The sequence below is a fragment of the Arabidopsis lyrata genome (genome assembly GCF_000004255.2).
Source record: "Arabidopsis lyrata subsp. lyrata unplaced genomic scaffold ARALYscaffold_4, whole genome shotgun sequence".
Taxonomy (NCBI): Eukaryota; Viridiplantae; Streptophyta; class Magnoliopsida; order Brassicales; family Brassicaceae; genus Arabidopsis; species Arabidopsis lyrata.
In genome coordinates, this window is record NW_003302552.1 from 22,952,135 (window position 1) to 22,973,757 (window position 21,623).

The 21,623-nt window shown below is 34.9% G+C and overlaps 4 protein-coding genes across 7 annotated transcripts; all 4 read left to right on the plus strand.

Annotated features, from left to right (window-relative positions):
• The first annotated feature begins 572 nt into the window (after positions 1–572).
• On the plus strand, positions 573–4,113 carry LOC9318180 (SWR1-complex protein 4). Of its 3 annotated transcripts, none has more exons than XM_002880241.2 (16): positions 573–864; positions 946–1,023; positions 1,154–1,219; positions 1,319–1,378; positions 1,527–1,583; positions 1,695–1,824; positions 1,986–2,053; positions 2,203–2,295; positions 2,389–2,436; positions 2,573–2,749; positions 2,843–2,953; positions 3,212–3,307; positions 3,408–3,479; positions 3,563–3,599; positions 3,681–3,715; positions 3,827–4,113. In XM_002880241.2, exons 1-16 carry the CDS (start codon positions 742–744, stop codon positions 3,899–3,901), a joined length of 1,326 nt encoding a protein of 441 aa, XP_002880287.1. In that variant the 5' UTR covers positions 573–741; the 3' UTR covers positions 3,902–4,113. The 3 variants fall into 3 exon arrangements, 2 of the variants coding, with proteins under 2 accessions (XP_002880287.1, XP_020884295.1); XM_021028636.1 differs by having other exon boundaries at positions 595–864; positions 3,681–3,730; XR_002332650.1 differs by lacking the exons at positions 3,563–3,599; positions 3,681–3,715; positions 3,827–4,113 and having other exon boundaries at positions 593–864; positions 3,196–3,307.
• A 1,441-nt stretch (positions 4,114–5,554) lies between these two features.
• Positions 5,555–8,842, plus strand: LOC9316355 (DUF724 domain-containing protein 6). 2 transcript variants are annotated; one of them, XM_002880242.2, is made up of 8 exons: positions 5,555–6,188; positions 6,425–6,856; positions 6,948–7,124; positions 7,200–7,275; positions 7,352–7,500; positions 7,601–7,682; positions 7,775–7,882; positions 7,991–8,842. In XM_002880242.2, exons 1-8 carry the CDS (start codon positions 5,760–5,762, stop codon positions 8,647–8,649), a joined length of 2,112 nt encoding a protein of 703 aa, XP_002880288.1. In that variant the 5' UTR covers positions 5,555–5,759; the 3' UTR covers positions 8,650–8,842. The 2 variants fall into 2 exon arrangements, with proteins under 2 accessions (XP_002880288.1, XP_020884294.1); XM_021028635.1 differs by having other exon boundaries at positions 6,948–7,031.
• A 2,587-nt stretch (positions 8,843–11,429) lies between these two features.
• LOC9316356 (long chain acyl-CoA synthetase 1) lies at positions 11,430–16,560 on the plus strand. Its single transcript, XM_002880243.2, has 18 exons — positions 11,430–11,609; positions 12,485–12,670; positions 12,755–12,818; positions 12,911–13,000; positions 13,146–13,202; positions 13,289–13,337; positions 13,431–13,507; positions 13,640–13,774; positions 14,006–14,173; positions 14,494–14,604; positions 14,684–14,838; positions 14,914–14,989; positions 15,067–15,184; positions 15,280–15,525; positions 15,612–15,751; positions 15,846–16,028; positions 16,118–16,237; positions 16,365–16,560. Exons 2-18 carry the CDS (start codon positions 12,525–12,527, stop codon positions 16,410–16,412), a joined length of 1,983 nt encoding a protein of 660 aa, XP_002880289.1. The 5' UTR covers positions 11,430–11,609; positions 12,485–12,524; the 3' UTR covers positions 16,413–16,560.
• A 231-nt stretch (positions 16,561–16,791) lies between these two features.
• Positions 16,792–21,333, plus strand: LOC9316357 (long chain acyl-CoA synthetase 1). Its single transcript, XM_002880244.2, has 17 exons — positions 16,792–17,285; positions 17,398–17,461; positions 17,653–17,742; positions 17,838–17,894; positions 17,989–18,037; positions 18,137–18,213; positions 18,317–18,451; positions 18,683–18,850; positions 19,085–19,195; positions 19,308–19,462; positions 19,693–19,768; positions 19,869–19,986; positions 20,076–20,321; positions 20,399–20,538; positions 20,653–20,835; positions 20,926–21,045; positions 21,186–21,333. Exons 1-17 carry the CDS (start codon positions 17,080–17,082, stop codon positions 21,231–21,233), a joined length of 2,043 nt encoding a protein of 680 aa, XP_002880290.2. The 5' UTR covers positions 16,792–17,079; the 3' UTR covers positions 21,234–21,333.
• The last annotated feature ends 290 nt before the right edge of the window (positions 21,334–21,623 follow it).

Below are 21,623 nucleotides of genomic sequence, written 5' to 3' on the forward strand. Positions count from 1 at the left end.
TCTTATGACTCATGGTTTTGACGTCGAAGAGACAACAAATAGTTCATCTTCAGCAAGAAACAATGAAAGGAGAGGAGAGAATTTTTTTAAAAAGGAGCTTTTAGAAAATAGTCTGATCTAATCTTTTTCTCGGTCAACGATTGTTGGACAACCTTCTAGATTTAATTTTTCTCTTTTTTTGGGTAACTTTAGCATTTTGGTCAGTCAACCTGTATGTAAACAAATATTTAGTGTTTCTTTTGAAAATTATGTTTTTTGTTTATATAATACTACATTAGTATACATTCCTTTCGATAATTTTGGGTACTACTATTAGTTTCTCTATAACTTAGGATTATTACTTATTAGTATTGTAATTTAGGACAAAAACTATCAACAAATGAATTTAGGAAACTGGCTCTTGTTACTTTACTTCGTTGGTTTAAAAGGCTATGAAAAGTGTTCTAAAATAAAAAAAAAAACTGGTTCTATAGGATTTTTTGGAGGATGAATATGATAACATAAGAAACGGTGTCGTTTGATTGTCAAAAAAAGGAAACGGTGTCGTTTTAATAACACTTGTAGTTAAACACAACCCGCTAAGCGATCCCAAAGGTTGAAGAATTCTTTGGCGCTCAAAAAAAAAATCCCCAATTCGCAATCTTTGAAACCCTAAACTCCTGAATCGAAGCAGATCCTGATCGAATCGAAGGTGTTGTTGCTTCTGCATCGAATGATAGTAAATTCGGAACCCTAATTACGATGGGTGGTACGGACGCGAAAGATATTCTCGGGTTGCCGAAGACTCCACTGTCTTTAACTCAGGAGAAGAAATCTCGACCCCAGAAAGAGTCCCATCGAAAACCCGATGGCATTTCTCGCGAGGTTAGCTCTAACAAATCGAACCAATCCTTTGGAATCGATTGATTTTATTACCTTTTGATAGACTTTTCATTTTCATTGCAGGTTTATGCGCTTACCGGCGGCGTTGCACCTCTTATGCCTTCAATTGATTTAAAGCGACGTCCTCCTCCAGATGAGAAGGTCTGTTGCTGCTGCTTTTAGACATTTTGTTGCCACTGTCTTGTTTTGAGTTTTGAGTTGATTCTAGTGTACTAGTATGATTCTCCTGAGTGTTAGTATTATGCTAAGAAACATGTCTTTAGTATCTCAGGTTGCTTGGAAATGGCTTTCCTTCACAAATTCTGCTAGGAAAGATGATTTGCAGCTTTACCATTGGGTACGTTCCTTATCTGTGTGCAACGCCGTTGTAGAAACGCTTTAGCATTTCATTCTCTCTTATGTGTTATGCATTTGGGGTTTTCTTATATCTTCACAGGTTAGAGTGGTTAATGATGTTCCACCAACAGGTGACTATTCCTTTGCCAAATATAACAAGGTATTATATTGCCTTCATGATTGTCTTTTTTTTTTGGTGTTATTGAATATTGAGTAACTTTTGCTGTCCTCTCTCCGTTTCTGCTTTTTTTGTTCTGACTTGTTTTTGTAATTCCCAATTGATTGTTTGTATCTTTGCGTGAATGCAGTCAGTTGATATTTTGAAATACACAGACGAGGAGTATGAGAATCATTTAACGGATCCTGTAAGTGTTTGCTTTTCTGTTTCAGTCTATTATGTATGAAGTGAAGACATGTTCTGCATAGCTTATGTACTTGCTTGTTTTGGATAATGTCGATTGTCCTCCAACTTGCAGGTGTGGACCAAGGAAGAGACAGATCAGTTGTTTGAATTCTGTCAAAATTTTGATCTCCGCTTTGTTGTAATAGCTGATCGATTTCCGGTATCACGGACTGTGGAGGAATTGAAGGATCGTTACTACAGTGGTATGTTGGACCTTCTCTGTTTTCGGACCATTATCCGTTCACTTATACCTTGTCCTTTCATTTTATTTCATATTTGATCTCTCTGTTTTTATTTCATGTTGCACCAGGGTTCATTAAAAAATACATGGACTGAGAATATTCTTACGTACTTTCTTTTGTAGTAAACCGGGCCCTGCTGCGTGCTAGAGCTCAGTCTCCAGCAGATGTTGCAAACCATCCTCTCATGAAGGTCAAATTCCACTTATATCTCTTCATAGCAAGCTAAGAACTGTTATGTTCATATATATGTAGTTTATTGTAGCAATCTCTCCTTGTCATGTTATCTGGAGAAAACATCTCTCTAAATGCTTTTTTTTTCCGATGTATTGGCATAAACAGGAACCTTATGATATTACACGCGATAGAGAGCGCAAGCGGGCATTGTCCATGGTCCTGTCCCAGAGTAGACATCAGGAGAAGAAAGATGCTGAGGTTATTTTCTATTTAATTTTGAATGTACTTGCAGCCAAATAAATGTGATTAGTTCTTTGCTTTCTCTTATCTACCCTTCTCCCACAACTGCAGATACTTGCTGAGGCTAAAAGAATCACAGAGATGCGATTGGCAGCACGTGTAAGGGTTGTCTTAAAATAAATATATACTCACTCGTAGTAACTAAAGAACAATGGATGAAATTTGCTTACCATGATTGAAAACCTTAGACGCATATCTGAACTCTATCTTTATTATCTTGTTTCTGGCTGTCCAGCGTGCAGAAGAACCTGATGTGTCTGCAAATGAGAACGCCGGTCTTGATAAAGCTGATGGGGTAGTTCCAGGGCGTAGTGTATCTCCAACATCCAATTCTCAACTTCCTGCTACTGCCGTGGCTCCATCAACACTAACTATGGCAGATTATGCCTCTACCCTTGCTTCTCTCCGCATGGTGAGTGAAGTGTCCCTCTCTTCTTCTCTTTCCATTTTCTACTTGGCTATCCAGTTTATCTGATTCTTTCTGGTGAATCTGTCAATTTTTCAGCTCCATGTATACTTGAGAACCTATGGACTTGAACAAATGGTCCAAGCTGCAAGCTCTGCTGTTGGTCTTCGAACGATCAAGCGTGTTGAGCAGACTCTGCAAGATCTCGGGGTTTGTCTTTGCTTCTTGTTCTGTTTAACTCTTTCTATCTGTCTAAATCATTTTGCTTATCTTTCCCCTATTGATTGATGAATGAGACTTAACTAATGTTATAAAGGGAACCCGTACTGAAGCTAGCTTTGAATGTGTTCTATTACTAATTTGTGGGGATTTTGGTTCGGGTAGAGGCTAGTAGGTTCTTATCAGTTTATTTGATTGTAGCTACTCTTAAGATTTGCTAAATGAGTATATAGAGTTTTCTGTTTACAGGTCAATTTAAAGCCAAAGGTTCCTACAAAAACTGTATGTGATGAGCATCTTGAGTTACGAAAAGAAATATTAACACTACTGAATCTTCAGAAGCAGGTAAACCATACGATACAAGTCTATCTCACATAGATTCACAAAATATACAGCTATTTGTTTATCTAACTTCTTGCCAAACATGGTCTGCTTGTAATTTCAGCTGCAATATAAGGAATCAGAAGGTTCATCACATCGTGAAGGGTCATATGCTGCAATGCCAGACACTCCAAAAGTGAGCAACAAACTTTGTTTATTGGTTCTCACTTCAGTTTCATCTTCCTATTGATCTCTCTAATTCTATATATTTTTGATCAGGATCGTGTTTTCGCATCGGACCCATTCAGTTTTGGAGGTACATTTGCTTATCTTGTTGGTTTCAGCATTGTATGCACTGCTTAACCATCTCTAAGTTCATTTCGTGTGTTTGTTTCAGCTGAAAGACCAATCAAGAAGGACCAAAAACGCAAGGTGGTGCAAATCAGAGTCTGCTCTTCTTTATCGTATCAATTTCTCTGAATTTCCATTGCATCTATATGTTTAACTTGAATCTTAATTACAATATGTTTGTGAATCCTACAGGGTCCTGGAAGACAAGCAGATACTCCTTCACCAGCTCATAAGCGTCCGAGAAAGTTGAAAGCCTCTGATCTATAAAATCTCTCAACTCGGACTCGCAATTTTAATGTGTAATGTATATACCATTTTCGGGTGATTCCAAACACTGCACTGTTTTCAGTTGTTGAATGTTTTCATTGGTGATTTTTTTTTAGTCTTTACACCGGTTCTTCAACTCATTTACAGTACGATCATCATGTCGAAAAATGAAGTTAGTGAATCATTAAATTAAAACCTTTGTTACCGCATTACTAATCTGTTCTAAACAACTTTAACTGTGTTATGTTTGCTTAAAATACAATAAAACGCTTGTCTGCATTGTTAATCTGATATTAACAATCGTTAAGTGAGAAGATAAATGACTTTTTTTTAAAGCAGGTAAGATTAAGCGCCAAAAAAACAAGAAAGAAATTTTAATTTGAAAAGCATATGTAATCGTGGTATGCTTTGATATCCCATATTTAGATCCAAAGTCAGCTTTACAACAAATGTTTGACAACCCATGTTTAGATCCAAAGTCAGCTTTACTACAAATGTTTGATAACCCTACCAATCACAACCCCCAACTTTCAAAAATCCAACAAAATTGGATGAAAATCTTGATAACAGGGAAAAAAACCAAAACAGATTCATCAGACTTATTGCTTCCTTCCTCTTCTTTGCTTCACAGGTTGTGTCTCCACCTGTTTTTTCCGGTGACTTCAGAAAGGTCAACTGCATTATACACTAACAAACCCGATATTCAGTGAGGAGATTTCCATAAAGCATTAAGAGATAATATATATGTAGATTAGAATGTGAAGTTCCATTCTCTCTTTAATGTTTGGTAGGCGAAAATGGATTTCACAGAATATGTTATTCAGCCTCTCCCCTCTTCTTTGCTTATTATGCTTGGTCTGTCGTGAACTTGAGACACTAAGTCTAAGCAAAAATAAAAATTAAATCTATCATATACTTCACATGAAAATACTGCAAAGGATGAAACAAGTAGCCTAACATGGAGAGCTAATTAACCACAGAGGTTGATGCAATGTTTTACGTCAAAAATCAGACTAGCTCAACGAGTTCTAAAGTTTATGCAATGTTTTACGTCAAAAATCAGCCTAGCTAAGCTTCAACATCCACTAAAAACAATTGCTCCAAAAGAGTTGTACCTTTTTAATCTGCCAGCGCAAAAGCCATATCCTCAAGGGATAATCCCTCTCCGAAAGCTGCATAGATCATCCTTCGCTTATTTTCCAGAAAAAAGAAGCGGGATGCGGTCTTCCACGGTATTTTTATGTATTATATGATGATTTAAAATAGTTAAAAAAAATTCAAACAAAGATAATAAGAAAATCGTAATTTTAAATCTTAACCAAAACTTCTAAATAAATATATATATATATATTTATATATCTATATTTTTAAACAATATCTTGTTTATAATTTCGGATATGTTTTGACCCAATCCAAAAAAAAATATAGAATATTCGGTATAAAATTTTGAAGTAAATTTTTTTTTGGTTCGGATATTAATAATTTCGGATAAATTTTTAACTCATCCGATTGAAAATGTATTTATCTGATACCAGATAACGACAATTACAAGAAAGACTAGGCCATTCATCATCGGGCTCGTTAACTTAGGCCCAATAGAATATATTTCCCTTTTATTTTGTAATTTTGATCGCGCCAAAAAAATATTAATTAATTTTAAGTCATAATTAAGGCGATATGACGTCAGACGTCTTCTCTGCTTCCTTTGTAAAGCTAATCCATTTCCAGAAGCAGAGTTTGGGTTTCTCAGTTTTAGGGTTTTCTGCGGAAGAAGAAAAAGGCGGGCTTTTTCCTCTCTTCGTTTTTAGTTTTTTTTTTTTTTTTTAAATCAGAGTAACGACATTGGTAATTTACGGAGATGGAGGAGAAGATTAAGAAAGATTCTGAAGTAGAAGTGTCTTCGAAAGAAGAAGGTTTTGCAGATGCATGGTTCAGAGGGATTCTCGAAGAAAATCCAACCAAATCAGGCCGCAAAAAGCTCCGTGTTCGTTACTTGACTCTGTTAAACGACGACGGTTTGTCTCCTCTTATCGAGAACATAAAACCCAAGTTTATCCGACCTGTTCCGCCGGAGAATGAGTACAAAGGTATCGTCTTGGAGGAAGGATCGGTGGTTGATGCTGACCACAAAGACGGATGGTGGACTGGTGTGATTATTAAGAAATTGGAGAATGACAAGTTTTGGGTTTACTATGATTCTCCACCTGACATTATTGAGTTCAAGCGAAACCATTTGAGAGCTCATTTGCGCTGGACCGGTTGGAAATGGGTCCGACCAGATATTCAGGTACGAGCTTCATGTCATCCAACTTGGTTCTTTTCTCAATTTTGTTGCTAAAGGTTGAGACTTTTATCTGTTTTGATCTGTTGCATGTTACGATCCTTTATTAAATCCGGATTTTTTTTCATGCTTGGAGATGTCTCAGTTTTGTTGCATGCTATGTTTTGATTGAAATGGTTAAAGGTTTCTTTGACTTTGAATCTTAGTCTAGACTTTGATTTTTCTGATTGTTGTCCTTGAAGGAATTGGATAAGTCCATGTTTTGCCCCGGGACAATGGCGGAAGTGAGTACTGTCAAAGAGAAAGCGGAAGTTGCGTGGTTCCCTGCTATGATAATTAAAGAGATTGAAGTGGATGGTGAGAAGAAATTCATCGTGAAGGACTGTAATAAACACTTGAGCTTTAATGGTGATGAGGCAAGAACAAACTCTACCATTGATTCGTGTCGTGTTAGACCCACGCCGCCTCCTTTTCCAGTTGAAAAGTACGAATTGTTGGATCGTGTCGAGTTGTTTCATGGTTCGGTATGGCGTCAAGGGTTGGTAAGGGGAGTTCTTGATCAGAACTGTTACATGGTTAGTTTAGTGATTACAAAGGAGGAATCAGTGTTTAAACACTCGGATCTTAGGCCTTGTAAGGTGTGGGAAGATGGAGTTTGGCATGACGGACCAAAGGTATCATATTCAATCATTTTAATCAATATTCTGTCAGTTTTTGGTTTATTCGTATGAATTGAAGCTGTTGTGTGTTCTGTCCATTTTTCAGCAAACTCCTGTTACAGAAACTCCTTCCAACGTCATAAAAACGAAGCCAATGCGCTCTTGCTCTGGTTCTTGTTCTGGTGCTAAGGTAATGACTCCTAAAAGGACCACAAAATATGCCAGAAGGTCACTGAATCTTGAGGAAAATGCTGAGACACTCACAAAAGCTGAAACTGGAGCTGTGAGTTAGGCATTCACTAATTTCGTTTGCTTTTGTCATGTCTTTGAATTAAAAAATTTTGTTTCCTACAAATAGGCCACTCGAGAATTGAGAAGTAAGAGGGCTAATGATAATACTCCTCTGGTCATAACACCGCAAGTGAAACCAATAGGTAATTGTGATCTTGTTTAGCTCTTTGAGTTTAATTTCTGAATCATGAAACTGATCTATAAGGTCAATGTTTTCAGCCTCTGTTAAACCTGTAACCCCTTCCCGGGTCAGAACTGCAACACCGTTGAAACAAACAGAGGCTGATACTCAAAGAAAGACATCCCCCAAGAAGACACTTGAGCCAATGAGAAATGAAAATGGCTTAGAAAACTCAACTCAACAGAAGGTAAAGTTAGTTCGTTTGAAAAATATCCTTCTCTCTTTCACTAGATGGTGGCGTTCATGATTGTTATTCATGAAAATGATGGTTTATTATCTTTATATAGATACTTGAGGAGAAGAATAGCGAAGAGAAGGGTAGAAAAAGAAAAAGAGAAAAAGAACACAACTCAGACCTTAAGGAGACTGGTATGTCTTAGCCAGCATCTATCTAGCCATATTAGTTGTGATATCTTTGTTTGGTGCCAAATTTTAATCATATAATTGGTTATAATTTGTAGATGAGAGTTGCAATGGTGAAATAGCCGAGATCAATGATACAAGCAGTATCTGCAACGATGTTGATGTCGATGATCAGCATCTCGCTGCTTGGATAAATTTACCTACTGGTTCGAAAATCTTTTCAATATACTTAAGCTTAGATTTATCTCTGAGAAAAATTTCAGATAGTATACGCTAAAGCAGTTTGTTTTTTTGTTTTGTGTTGATCTATCCAGAGCCATCCTTTTATCATAGCCCGATTGTGGTGAATGATGCTGCTGTTGCCACCGATGTTGAGGAAACACAAGGGAAGGATACACTAATGATTTTGCCTTTTGCAAAAAAGTCACCGTTTTGGAAGATGCATGAGACACAAGAGGTATGCAAAATAGTACCACAGAGTCCACATTTCAGTCCGTTGTTCGACGCGAAAGAAGAACTCCGCGAATGGACAGCGGTCGGTATGATGGTGACTTTCTATGGGTTATTAGAGGAAGTCAAAAATCTGCAGCTCGATGTTTCCCCAAGCAAACTAAGTAGCCTCAGTTGTTCTTTTGCGGACCTAGAGAAGCATGGTTTCGACGTTGCAGCCCCTCAGTCACGGATCAACAAAATATTGTCTCTCCAAGATGAGCTAGCAAAGAAAGCAGAGGAAAGAAAATGTCTAGAGAAGAAGATAGAAGCTGGAGAGATGGAAGGGCACAAGTATGAAGAAGAAATGGCTGAGTTAGAATGCAAAATTCTGGAGCTGAAGAGACAACAAGCGGTTGCCAAAGAGATGAAGGAAACTACAGACAAAATGACAAGTGGAATGACATCATATGCAGAAATGATTAATCAAGAGATGGAAGATTTGAGGCTTGAGTTTCAGACAACTGCTTCTGCTCCATGGTAAGTAAGAAGACGAAACTATGAATAACCTCTAAGCTCTATATTTTGGTAAATGAAAACTTAGATGTAAGTAAAAAAGACTCATCTAAGATCTTAATCCCCTTATGCTTGTTGTTGATGATGATGTTTAGTTTAACTAATCTTTTGTAGACCTTATGAAGTTATGATGATATGAATCTATCTAATATTTTGTGACTCTCTCAAAAACCAATCTTTGATTGGTGATTTCAAGTCTCTTTTAAAGTATTGAAGACACGTGAAGACCGGTCCAAAACTCAATTTAAGCACACCTACGAGTCTTTAGGCTTTTTAATCCTTATATTAAACCAAAGAATTATTAAAATTGTACAAACCTTCATTAGCAAATGAATAGATTGTGATAGCAGATGATATAAGGATTAAAAAGCCTAAAGACTCGTAATGGTGAGAAGGTTCAGTCTTAGCTGGCTTTTTTTATTTTAGTTTTTTCTTTTGTAGAGAAATTCTTCTGACTTCTCTTATTGGTTACTTACTACTACATGACGAGTTAAATTGTCCTGAAATTATTTATCCTCCATAATATCTTCTTTTTTTTTTTTATAAAGAGATAAATATCTTATGTTAATACAGATTTTTTTTTAAGTTCTCCAATATATATATGTTGCAAATTGTACAAGAGATACAATTAGTTGAAACTAGTTAATGTTTCAACCCTACAACTGTTTGAGTCTGTGACACATATTAATGCAAACGGTCTCGTTGTCCATCAGTCCACGCATTACAATTTTTTTCTTTTTTCAAATATTCTGCGATAATTTAATTTCAACATTGTATATTCGGTCTTATATGTTTTTTTAAAAATTATTTATCAAAGAAACACTAGTATTTTGTCATATTAATGGTGTCCGTATTGAAGGTTCGAAATATTTAATGTTACATTGTACGTTTATAGGTTTTGTCCTAAATGCTCATAAACCTACGTGGATTTGGAAATAAATGAGAGCTTACATACATACAATACTCTATTTCCGTATAAATTAATTGCTACTCGTATACGTATGTAGTAGGTTTAGAAAAATCTACTTGAGCAAAAAGAGATGGGAATTTAATTAAAATTCACTTGACTTTGTTTGTTTATTGAGCAATTTCGATTTCAAAGTAATGGCCGGGCTTAGACTTTTTCTTTTCTTTTTTTGCATACTTAATAAGCTGAAACTTAACAGTTAGAAGTTGGAACAAGAAATAAATAAAAAAAGCTAAGTTGTCAAACATAAAGTTGAAAATGATTTCGTGATGTCTATTAAATAAAAAGTTGAAACTAATCATTTGTATTTGACCGGCGGTTACCTGGAATAAGACTAAGCATTATTGTACGAATTTCTATTTAATGGATTTGCTAAGTTTTTATCGGAAGATTATTTCAAGCAAAATATCGATAACTTTTCCAAGGGATTACTTGAAATAAGACTAATTTTTTAGGATATATTAATCACTATATATTTTTTTGAAAAATCATGCTGCAGCCGTTGATCCATTGGAATTGGTCGCTGAGAACTTTATAATATTTTCATAAAAAACATTATAAAGAAGGAGTAGGAATTAATTCGCGTCTTCTAATGCGTATTGACATCTATAATAAAAGCTATCAGAAAAGTTGCTGATCTTTTCCTGTATCGTATTAAAGATGTAGACCCGAGCAGAAATATGTGGATCAATTAATAAATATCATGTACGGATGAACAAGGGAAACAAAAAGTTTAATAGTATAAAAAGTACTAGTATTTGCTTGATGCAGAATCTCTCAACAATTTCAAACATGAACGACTTTTTACAAAATAATACGAAAATTTATTTTAATTTATAAAGGTTTAAAATATATAGTATGAAATCAGTAATCTTTAATTGTCACAATCTTTGAAATTCTGCAAATAGAGAGGACGGAAACATATGAAAACTAAATTAGTCTTTTTTTTTAATTTTTAAGGTCCTTGAGTCTTTTGAAAGTGATGATTAGATCAACGGTAATGGTTTCGACATGTTAATCGAGATCATGATCTGCTTTTACTAAGTCCACACAATTAATAATTGTATAATTCGATATCTTAGATGTGCGTTGATTCAATATAAAGTACTGATGATGAAAACTTGAGTGAATATTGAAAACAAACAAAAAAAAGATACTAAAAGTCTAAAACTTCTTTTTCCATCATGAAATAATAGAAAGAAAAAAAAAAATCGACTGGGGATTGCTACTTACCGGTAACCCACGTGACGGTAACTGGGTAACTGCAATAGTATATACAAAACAACTTTACGAAATGGATCACGAAACGTTTTAATTTTGGAAAAATGTCAAAAATAGCTTTCGTCACAAATCCATCAATTAAAGAGTGAAAAAAAATGATTTTGCAAATTGATATGATTCTTAGAGAGTAGGATGCAAGTTGCAAACTGGAAAAATAATTTGGCAGTGGCAACAAATTACAATAAGTGAATGTGCAAATTGATTCTCAAAGTAGGAAACAAGTAGAGAGGGACTATTTTTTTCTTCATTCTAAAATAATTCATTTCCACATGACGATATGCTTTCATAAAAGTGTTTTTCTCATAGAGGACGTAATATCATCAATTAATGGAAAATTATTATAAAAAAAAAACAACTTTCCGCAAACAACACCTATATGTTGGATCAAATTTTCTTTTGATATTGAAGACTATAAAAAAAAATTAAATGAAAGACACAAGCCTGGCCTGTATCAACCAACTCATATATTATTATATAAACCAACATCCATTTCTCAGCTCCTCAGCAACTTATCTTCTTTCTCTCTCTCTCTCTTTGATCATTTCTAAAAGATTCCTAAACTAAGCAAATCTTAAAATAACAAAGCTCTAAAATGATATTCCGACCTGCCGGATTCAAACCATTGACCTGAAGATCATCTATAAACTACTATCAGTCCTTGATCTATAAACTAATATAAGGTCCGTTGCCTAACCTTCGTTTTCCTTTTTGTAGTTATGATTATGTCATCTTCATTTTTGTTTCCTTTTAGGATTTGAAATCAGGATGATATATATATTGATGTTTCTGTTGTATTTCAATGTAGAAATTCAACTACGACCTCTATAAACTAAATTATTTGATCCAATCACTGATTTTAGCTGATTTATCTATGAAACAGAATGTTATTCATTGTAGTACCAAAAGAAAAACATTTTCTGTTTCGAAAAGAGAACGGAAGAAGAGTTGAATTAGTGTTTAACTATGAATATTCCTCTCTCGATGTCTTTACATTGGTTAGAGAACACATACATCGCTTTCATATTTATTGATTTTGGTTCAGAGGTTTTCATATTTCCAATAGAGAAGATGATGGAAAAAAGGATAAAGAGAGTGAAGCCAGGGTTATGCATGCTCTCACGTTTAGGGCGTGACTCTTACTTAACTAGTGGATTAGTTTATGCCTTTATGGTATTACTAAATATAATTTTAGTCGAAATTAATGAGTGAAAAATACTAGACGCTCGATTTATACTTCCTGGAATCCTTGGAAAATATACGTATGTAATTAATATAACTCATGATCAAACCACAAATATGGAAACCCAAGTTGGTGTCAAATCCAAATGGAGTAGTTGGTATCTTAGGTTGTTTTTTATATATCATAAATGCATAAAACTTTGGGTTTTGCACTCGATCGGAATGGTTAGGTGGACCGGACCGATGACAATTAATGCCATTCTAATATTATTAAGATTATAATCTAAAGTTTTCAAAATTTGATAAATCAAAAAAATAGTAGCTGGTAAAGTCTTTATTTATTTTTCCTTATAAAGAAAATAACTTTTCTCTTAAGGAAAAAAAAAAAGAGAGAGAGAGCGAGAGAGAAATAGAGAATGAAGTCTTTCGCGGCTAAGGCAGAAGAGGGAGTTAAAGGGATAGACGGAAAGCCGTCAGTAGGTCCGGTGTACCGGAATCTCCTGTCGGAAAAAGGTTTTCCTCCGATTGATTCTGAGATCACCACTGCTTGGGACATTTTCAGGTATATAAATAATTTTCTTGTAAGATATATCACCTTTTCTGTATATATAAATATTGTAATAAACTCTCTTTTGAGCCTTTTTAGTAAATCAGTGGAGAAATTCCCTGACAACAATATGCTTGGATGGCGTCGAATTGTTGATGAAAAGGTGATTTTTTTGAAGTTTTCTTATTGTTAGTAATAAAATAGAGAGAAAAGATTTATGGATTAATACGTATATATTTGTATGGATCGGTTTAGGTAGGACCGTATATGTGGAAAACGTACAAGGAAGTATACGAAGAAGTTTTGCAGATCGGTTCTGCACTACGAGCTGTCGGAGCTGAACCTGTAAATATTTCTTGACAGATTAATACATATATAACTTTTTTTCAAGATGGACGGAAAAAAAAAGAAAACTTTTTTTCAAAATCAACTTATGTTTCTGCAGATTTATTATTCACATCGTAATAAAATGTTATATGTAAATATGTAGGGGTGTCGAGTGGGGATCTACGGAATTAATTGTCCTCAGTGGATCATAGCAATGGAGGTCCATCTCATTTTATTTTTTAATGAAATACTTTTCTTATTTATCTTGCCCAAATTTCTTAATTAAATTTAAAACATATTAATTAGGCTTGTGCAGCTCACACTCTAATCTGTGTACCTCTATATGATACACTGGGTAAGTTTTGTTTTCTTTTTTTCGACATATACATTTTCTTGACTTAAACTCAAAAACGCAACTGAAAAATTGTTTGCATATGATGTTCTTTAGGTTCAGGAGCAGTCGATTACATTGTAGAGCATGCGGAAATCGACTTTGTGTTTGTCCAAGACACCAAAATTAAAGGAGTTAAGATCTTTTAAATTAATGTCGCAATTTAATTGTTATCAAACATATTTTTAACTAATTAAAACATTTGCGAAATATTCATCATGTGAATAATAAACTTTTTGTTTTCTTTTCATGCTATTGAAATTTAGCTTCTTGAGCCAGATTGCAAATGTGCTAAACGGCTAAAAGCTATAGTTTCCTTCACTAACGTGAGTGACGAGCTTAGCCACAAGGCTTCAGAGATTGGAGTCAAAACATACTCTTGGATCGATTTTCTACATATGGTTCGTCTCACTTTTTATTTACTAAATACTTAATTTTGTATCCTTTAGGTTTTGTAATTTATTTTATATGTTCGGACCATTCTCTGAGGTATATAATTATGAGATGCAACCAACTTGACGGCATTAGGTACTAGTGTGTATGTGCGAATTAAATGAGTTAGGTGCACATACACAGCGACATTGATATATATCATAAATATCTTTTTTGTTGACTATTTGATCGTTGACCAGGGACGTGAGAAACCGGAAGAGACGAACCCGCCTAAGGCGTTAAACATATGCACCATAATGTACACGAGTGGCACGAGCGGTGATCCTAAAGGTGTGGTTTTGACTCACCAAGCGGTCGCGACTTTTGTTGTTGGGATGGATATCTTCATGGACCAGTTCGAAGATAAGGTAATTACTTCAAAGAAACACTAGACACTCATATTCCGCTTTTTTAGGCGGGTTCAACTGAAACTCAAATTAATTTCTGAGATATAGTTATGAAAGATTTAGATATATACTAATTACACAAAATCAATATTGAGTTATTACAAAGTTCCTATTTGAAGAACAAAAATATAATTGATCTAAGAATTACACACTTTCAGACTAACATCTTAGCAAAAAATTTGTTTGTTTGTTTCTGCTTTGATAGAATTAACATTGTGCTTAATCCTCTGTTTACTGATGACTAATCCTTTGTTTTCTTTGGGCGGATTAAATATGAGTAGATGACACATGACGATGTGTATCTCTCCTTCTTGCCGTTGGCTCATATTCTTGACCGTCTGAATGAGGAATACTTTTTCCGCAAAGGCGCTTCCGTCGGCTATTACCATGGAGTAATACTAACTTCTTAAGATTCATAATAATCATCAAATTATGGATAAAAGGAACTAAGAGAATTGTGATATTTTGTAGGATTTGAATGTGTTACGTGATGACATTCAGGAATTGAAACCGACTTATCTAGCAGGAGTACCAAGAGTGTTTGAGAGAATCCATGAGGGGATTCAAAAGGCTCTTCAAGAACTTAATCCGAGAAGGAGACTCATCTTCAATGCTCTCTACAAACAGTAAGCAAAGTTTCATCGTTATTGCTCTGTTTTCTTCAAACTTCTCTGTTCTCTAATTGTTTTAACCTTATGTAGCAAGCTTGCATGGATGAATCGTGGATACTCTCATAGTAAAGCTTCACCCATGGCTGATTTCATAGCTTTCAGAAAGGTTAGAAACAGTTGATATAATGCTTTTTCAAAGTATCACATAAACCGACTTTTCGCGGTTTTGTTTTTCTGTTAAAGATTAGAGACAAATTGGGAGGTCGCATCCGGTTGCTAGTATCTGGAGGAGCACCTTTAAGCCCTGAGATTGAAGAGTTCTTGAGAGTTACTTGTTGTTGCTTTGTCGTCCAAGGCTACGGTATAATATTTAAACCTCCTTTACATTCTAGGGTTTCTTCTCTCTGTTTCGTATTTGCCAAGGAAAGCCAATGTTGCTGTGATTGTTTGGACTAGGCCTAACGGAGACGCTTGGAGGTACGGCTTTGGGTTTCCCGGATGAGATGTGTATGCTAGGGACAGTCGGTATTCCGGCGGTTTACAACGAGATACGGCTTGAGGAGGTGGCTGAAATGGGCTATGATCCACTCGGGGAAAATCCGGCAGGGGAGATCTGTATAAGAGGACAATGCATGTTTTCTGGGTATTACAAGAACCCTGAACTCACTGAAGAAGTCATAAAAGATGGATGGTTCCACACAGGTGATATTGAATTTACCAAAACAAAGATTTGATTGTTTTGATTCTGGTTTCTGAATTGTTTTTGATGTGGGTGGATGTTTTAACAGGAGATATAGGTGAGATTCTTCCAAACGGAGTACTCAAGATCATCGATCGTAAGAAGAATCTGATCAAACTCTCTCAAGGAGAATATGTTGCTCTCGAGCATTTGGAAAACATCTTCGGCCAAAACTCTGTTGTCCAAGATGTAAGCGTTTCAACTATCAATCATGATTTCTTGCCAAGCAAGCAAGCAATACTTTTTAGGGTTTCTCCTCAATTATCTACGCTTGTTTTCTCAGATATGGGTTTATGGAGACAGCTTCAAATCTATGCTTGTCGCGGTGGTTGTTCCCAACCCAGAAACGGTTAACCGGTGGGCTAAAGATCTCGGGTTTACTAAACCATTCGAAGAACTCTGTTCTTTCCCGGAGCTTAAAGAACACATCATTTCAGAACTGAAGTCCACGGCAGAGAAGAACAAGGTTTGTTTGACTTTGTCTGAATCAAAATTCTTCAATTTTATTTTAAAATAAGTACTAAACTAATTATTCGTGGATGTGAAAATATATAGCTAAGAAAGTTTGAGTACATCAAAGCGGTGGCGGTGGAGACAAAACCTTTCGACGTAGAGAGAGACTTAGTGACTGCGACACTCAAGAATCGGAGGAACAATCTTCTCAAATATTATCAGGTTTCAATTTTCTTAAGTTCACTTTAATTTTATAGATTAGTGTTTTTTGTATTTTCTTTTATATATTAGTTAATGTTGAATTTAGATATTTGCAGCCATTCTATCCGCTAACGTTCCATTTATACAGGTACAAATCGACGAAATGTACCGCAAATTGGCGTCAAAGAAAATCTGAAAGTGCTGCAATGATGTGTGTGTGCTATTATTGATAGTTATGTTATATGTATCAATAATTCATAGATATGAGCTTTATGCTTTCTGTAATATTTTATTTTTGTTATATGACCATTTACATCATAATTATGAGTCTTTTTTTTTTTTTTTTTTTTTTTTTTTTTTGGAATGGAACTCTCTATTTCTATCCATAATCGACTAAAATCCACGTAACTACCACTACGATTTAACTTACTATCCAATAACCCGTTCTACGAATTTGAATCATATTAAGTCTAGAAAAATCTCAAATTTATATTAAATATATTTTGGTTAAATTCATAATTACTAGAAATTTTGGTTAAATCCATCTTCAGAGCCATTTTCCGAACACTTCGTTAGCTTGTATATATGATATTGCCACTGTTAAATTCTGATTCAAACCTTAGGAAAAGCTAGAAACTACATCTGAGTGATCGAAATGGAGTCAATTAATGTCATTCTCATTTCTGTTATAAAATTATAACATAACGTAATTTATGTATAACTAAATTAAAGTACGGAATACGTAACCAGAGAGCTGTCGCTGATCAACTAATGAAACTTCAATATATCTTCATTTTAAAACGATTTTATTTAATAATCTAACTATACGATTACCTATTTTCACTAATATATCATTACAAAATATGCAATTAATATATATGTTCAGTCATCCTTCAAAGGAAAAAATAAGAGAGAAAGTGAAAATGAAGTGTTTCGCGGCAAAGGTGGAAGAAGGAGTTAAAGGGGAAGATGGAAAGCCATCGGTAGGCCCGGTGTACCGGAATCTTTTGTCGGAGAAAGGTTTTCCTCCTCGAGATTCTGATATCACCACTACTTGGGACATTTTCAGGTATATAAATTGTTAATTATATTTTGAGGTTTAATTTTCTTATATGATATCCCTTTAATTTTAGTTTTGTATAATTATTGTTAATCAATTAATATCTTTTGGATTTTGTTAGTAAATCTGTGGAGAAATTTCCTGATAACAAGATGCTTGGATGGCGTCAAATTGTGGATGAGAAGGTGAATTTCTTGAAATTTTCATACTAAAAATATAGAGAACATATATTTTAACTTCTTTATCAACAATATGCATTCTATCGAATTGGTAAAACAACAACATTAATCTATATGATGTATGTTGGACTTCTGGTTATTGATTAAAACTCTATGCACATATTGTTTTATTTCTATATTTGTATGGATCGGTTTAGGTTGGACCGTATATGTGGAAAACGTACAAGGATATATACGAAGAAGTTCTCTTGATCGGCTCAGCGCTACGGGCCGTCGGAGCTGAACCTGTAAATTTTTTATATATATTATATATACATTTCCGCATAATCATCTCATAATTATAACTTTTTACCGAAATGAAATGGTCAGTGTATATATGTAGGGGTGTCGAGTGGGGATCTATGGAGCTAATTGTCCTCAGTGGATCATAGCAATGGAGGTCCATCTCATTTTTAATAAATCTTTCTATGACTTATCCACGCGTTTCTTATAAATCTAACAAAAAATATATACATATATTTGTAAATATTTAGGCTTGTGCAGCTCACACTCTAATCTGTGTACCTCTATATGATACATTGGGTAAGTAAATTTTATTTTCTTGTGACCATGCATACACTAGTGACACAAAAACTCAAGGACACCGACTCAAAGGAATTGTTTACATCCGATGTTCTTTAGGTCCAGGAGCAGTCGATTATATCGTTGATCACGCGGAAATCGATTTTGTGTTCGTCCAGAACACCAAAATTAGAGGAGTTAAGATCGTTGAGATTAATTTTCATCAACTAATCTATACATTTGAAAGATGTTTGCTGACGTGAACTTTTTTTTTTTGTATATATGCTGTTCAAAATTTAGCTTCTTGAGCCAGATTGCAAAGGTGCAAAACGTCTAAAAGCTATAGTTTCTTTCACTAATGTGGGCGAAGAACAGAGCTACAAGGCTTTAGAAATTGGAGTCAAAGCATACTCGTGGCTCGATTTTCTCCATATGGTTTGTCTCTTCTACATCCTTCTAACATAATTTTATTTTTACGCGACTACAATTCTATAGTATAAAATCAGACTATTCTCTGAGGTATTAAATGACACGCACATGCCAAACCAACTTGACGAATAGAATTAAATGAATTATACATTGCTTTAGAGTTTAGACGCATAGAATTAAATGAATTAGGTGGCCATAATAACAATGTTAAATATATTATGTTGACTATTTGACCAGGGACAAGAGAAGCCGAAAGAGACAAACCCGCCTAAACCGTCTGACGTGTGCACCATAATGTACACGAGCGGCACAAGCGGTGAACCTAAAGGTGTGCTTTTGACCCACGAAGCGGCCGCGACTTGCGTCATTGGGGTGGATCTCTGCTTGGACCAGTTCGAGGACAAGGTGGCTCTCAATCAATTTTAAGGAAACCTTAGAAACTACAAGATTATATACATAGTAGCCATTTCAATGAACATAAAAAGTTATTAAAATCATTCTAACGATACGTTAGGAAAATATAAATTTTCACTTATGTTTGATAAATAAGAGATTAACACTAAACGATGTCCTTTCCTTTCGAGTTTCGACTAATACTCTGTTTTCGCTTGGGCGTCTATACGTACGTTGTATGATCAGATGACACATGAAGATGTGTATCTCTCGTTTCTGCCGTTGGCTCATATCCTCGACCGTGCAAATGAGGAATATTTCTTCCGTAAAGGCGCTTCCGTTGGCTATTACCATGGAGTATATATATATTAATATATATATAGAGCTCTTAAGATTCATAATACTATCATTTATCAAATTATGGAAAGAAAACTAATTAAAAAATTGATGTGTTTTTTGTATGCGTTAGGATTTGAATGCGTTACACGATGATATTCAAGAACTGAAACCGACTTTTCTTGCGGGAGTTCCAAGAGTCTTCGAGAGGATTTATGATGGGATTCAGAAAGCTCTTCAGGAGCTTAACCCAAGAAGAAGACTCATCTTCTATGCTCTCTATAAATAGTAAGCTTTACCATTATTTGGGACGCATATATATCAGCTTTTGCCTGAAAACCAAAAAAATATCAGCTTTTGATTAAATGAGTTTAGTTCTGCATATTGATTTACAAATGTTGCAATCTATATCTACGGTAAATGAGTATATTTTATTTTATGACATCTTTCTGTTTTGTGTCTCCTCTGTTTGTTTTTCTTCTCTTTTCACTACCCTTGTAATTATACTGATGATGCAGCAAACTTGCGTGGATGAATCGTGGATATTCTCACAGCAAAGCTTCACCCATGGCTGACTTCATAGCTTTCAAAAAGGTTGAAAGAATGGTTTCTGTTTCATATTTGGGATTGTTTCCACTTCGATCATTACATGTAGCCAACATTTCACGATTTTATTTTCTTACTTGGATGTAAGATTAAAAACCAATTAGGAGGTAGAATTCGGTTGCTAGTATCTGGAGGAGCACCACTGAGTCTTGAGATCGAAGAGTTCTTGAGAGTTACTTCTTGTTGCTTCGTCGTTCAAGGCTATGGTACATATATATGCTTTGGCATTCTAGGGTTTCTACTTTGTTTCTTGATTCTCAAGGAAAATCAATTTTGCTGGGATTGTTTACTTTAGGTCTAACGGAGACGCTTGGAGGAACAACTTTGGGTTACCCGGACGAGATGTGTATGCTCGGGACGGTCGGTGTTCCAGCGGTTTACAATGAGATACGGCTTGAGGAGGTTCCGGAAATGGAGTATGACCCATTGGGAGAAAATCCGGCAGGGGAGATCTGTATAAGAGGAATATGTCTGTTTTCTGGGTATTACAAGAACCCTGAACTCACTGAAGAAGTCATGAAAGACGGATGGTTCCATACAGGTGATTGATTCAAACAAATATGAGATTTCAATTGTTTAGATTCTTGTTTTTGAATTGTTATTGGTGTTTTTCAACAGGAGACATAGGTGAGATTCTTCCAAACGGATTACTTAAGATCATCGATCGTAAGAAGAACCTGATCAAACTCTCTCAAGGAGAATATGTTGCTCTTGAACATTTGGAAAGCATCTACGGACAAAACCCTATTGTCCAAGATGTGAGGTTTTCAACTGTTTCTTGTCCAGAAAGCAATCGCTTCAAGGTTTTCTTCAATTATCTTAAAATCCGTAGTCTGATTATTATTATTTTTTGGTCATATTTTTCTTCTCAGATATGGGTTTATGGAGACAGCTTCAAATCTATGCTTGTGGCGGTGATTGTTCCCAATCCAGAAACCCTAAACCGGTGGGCTAAAGATCTCGGTTTTACTAAACCATTCGAAGAACTCTGTTCTCTCCCGGAGCTTAAAGAACACATCATTTCAGAACTGAAGTCCACGGCAGAGAAGAGCAAGGTTTGTGTGATTTTTTTCTGAAATCAAAATTTATTCTAAAGAATTACATCACATAAAGAAATTATTTTGTCGATGTGAAAAAAAAAATAGCTAAGCAGGTTTGAGTACATAAAAGCTGTGACGGTGGAGACAAAACCTTTTGATGTAGAGAGAGACTTGGTGACTGCGACCTTGAAAAATAGGAGGACCAATCTTCTCAAGTATTATCAGGTTTCGATTATCCTAATCTTTTTTTTTTTTTTTTTTTTTTTGATTATCCTAATCTTAATTACACTTTAATCTCTATAGATTGGTTACTGCTGAATCTAAATGTTTGCAATTATTCAATACGTTAACGTTCCACTATACAGGTATCAATCGACGAAATGTACCGAAAATTGGCGGCAAAGAGAAGCTGAGAGTGTTGTTTGTGATCATAATATATATCATGTGTGCTATTAATAAACAATGATTATGTTATGTATAACGATAGTTGATAAAAAAAATGAACCTTGTACTTGTGTAATATTTTACTTTATGTTACATATATGACCATTTACATCATAATTATTACTAGTTTTTTTTTTTTTAATGTAACTCTAGTCTGTACATTTTTGGATAATTTTATAATTTAGAAGTAGTAGAATCAATGTAGCAGCTTATTATAGGTGGGTAAATCATATTAAAATGAAGTGGAAAAAACAAGGTATGAGATCACGAATTGATTAAGTTTAAAACCTCACTTTGAAAAAAATCAATTTTACTTCAAATAATCAATAGTACCTTATTAAACAATGTTAATTAATTAT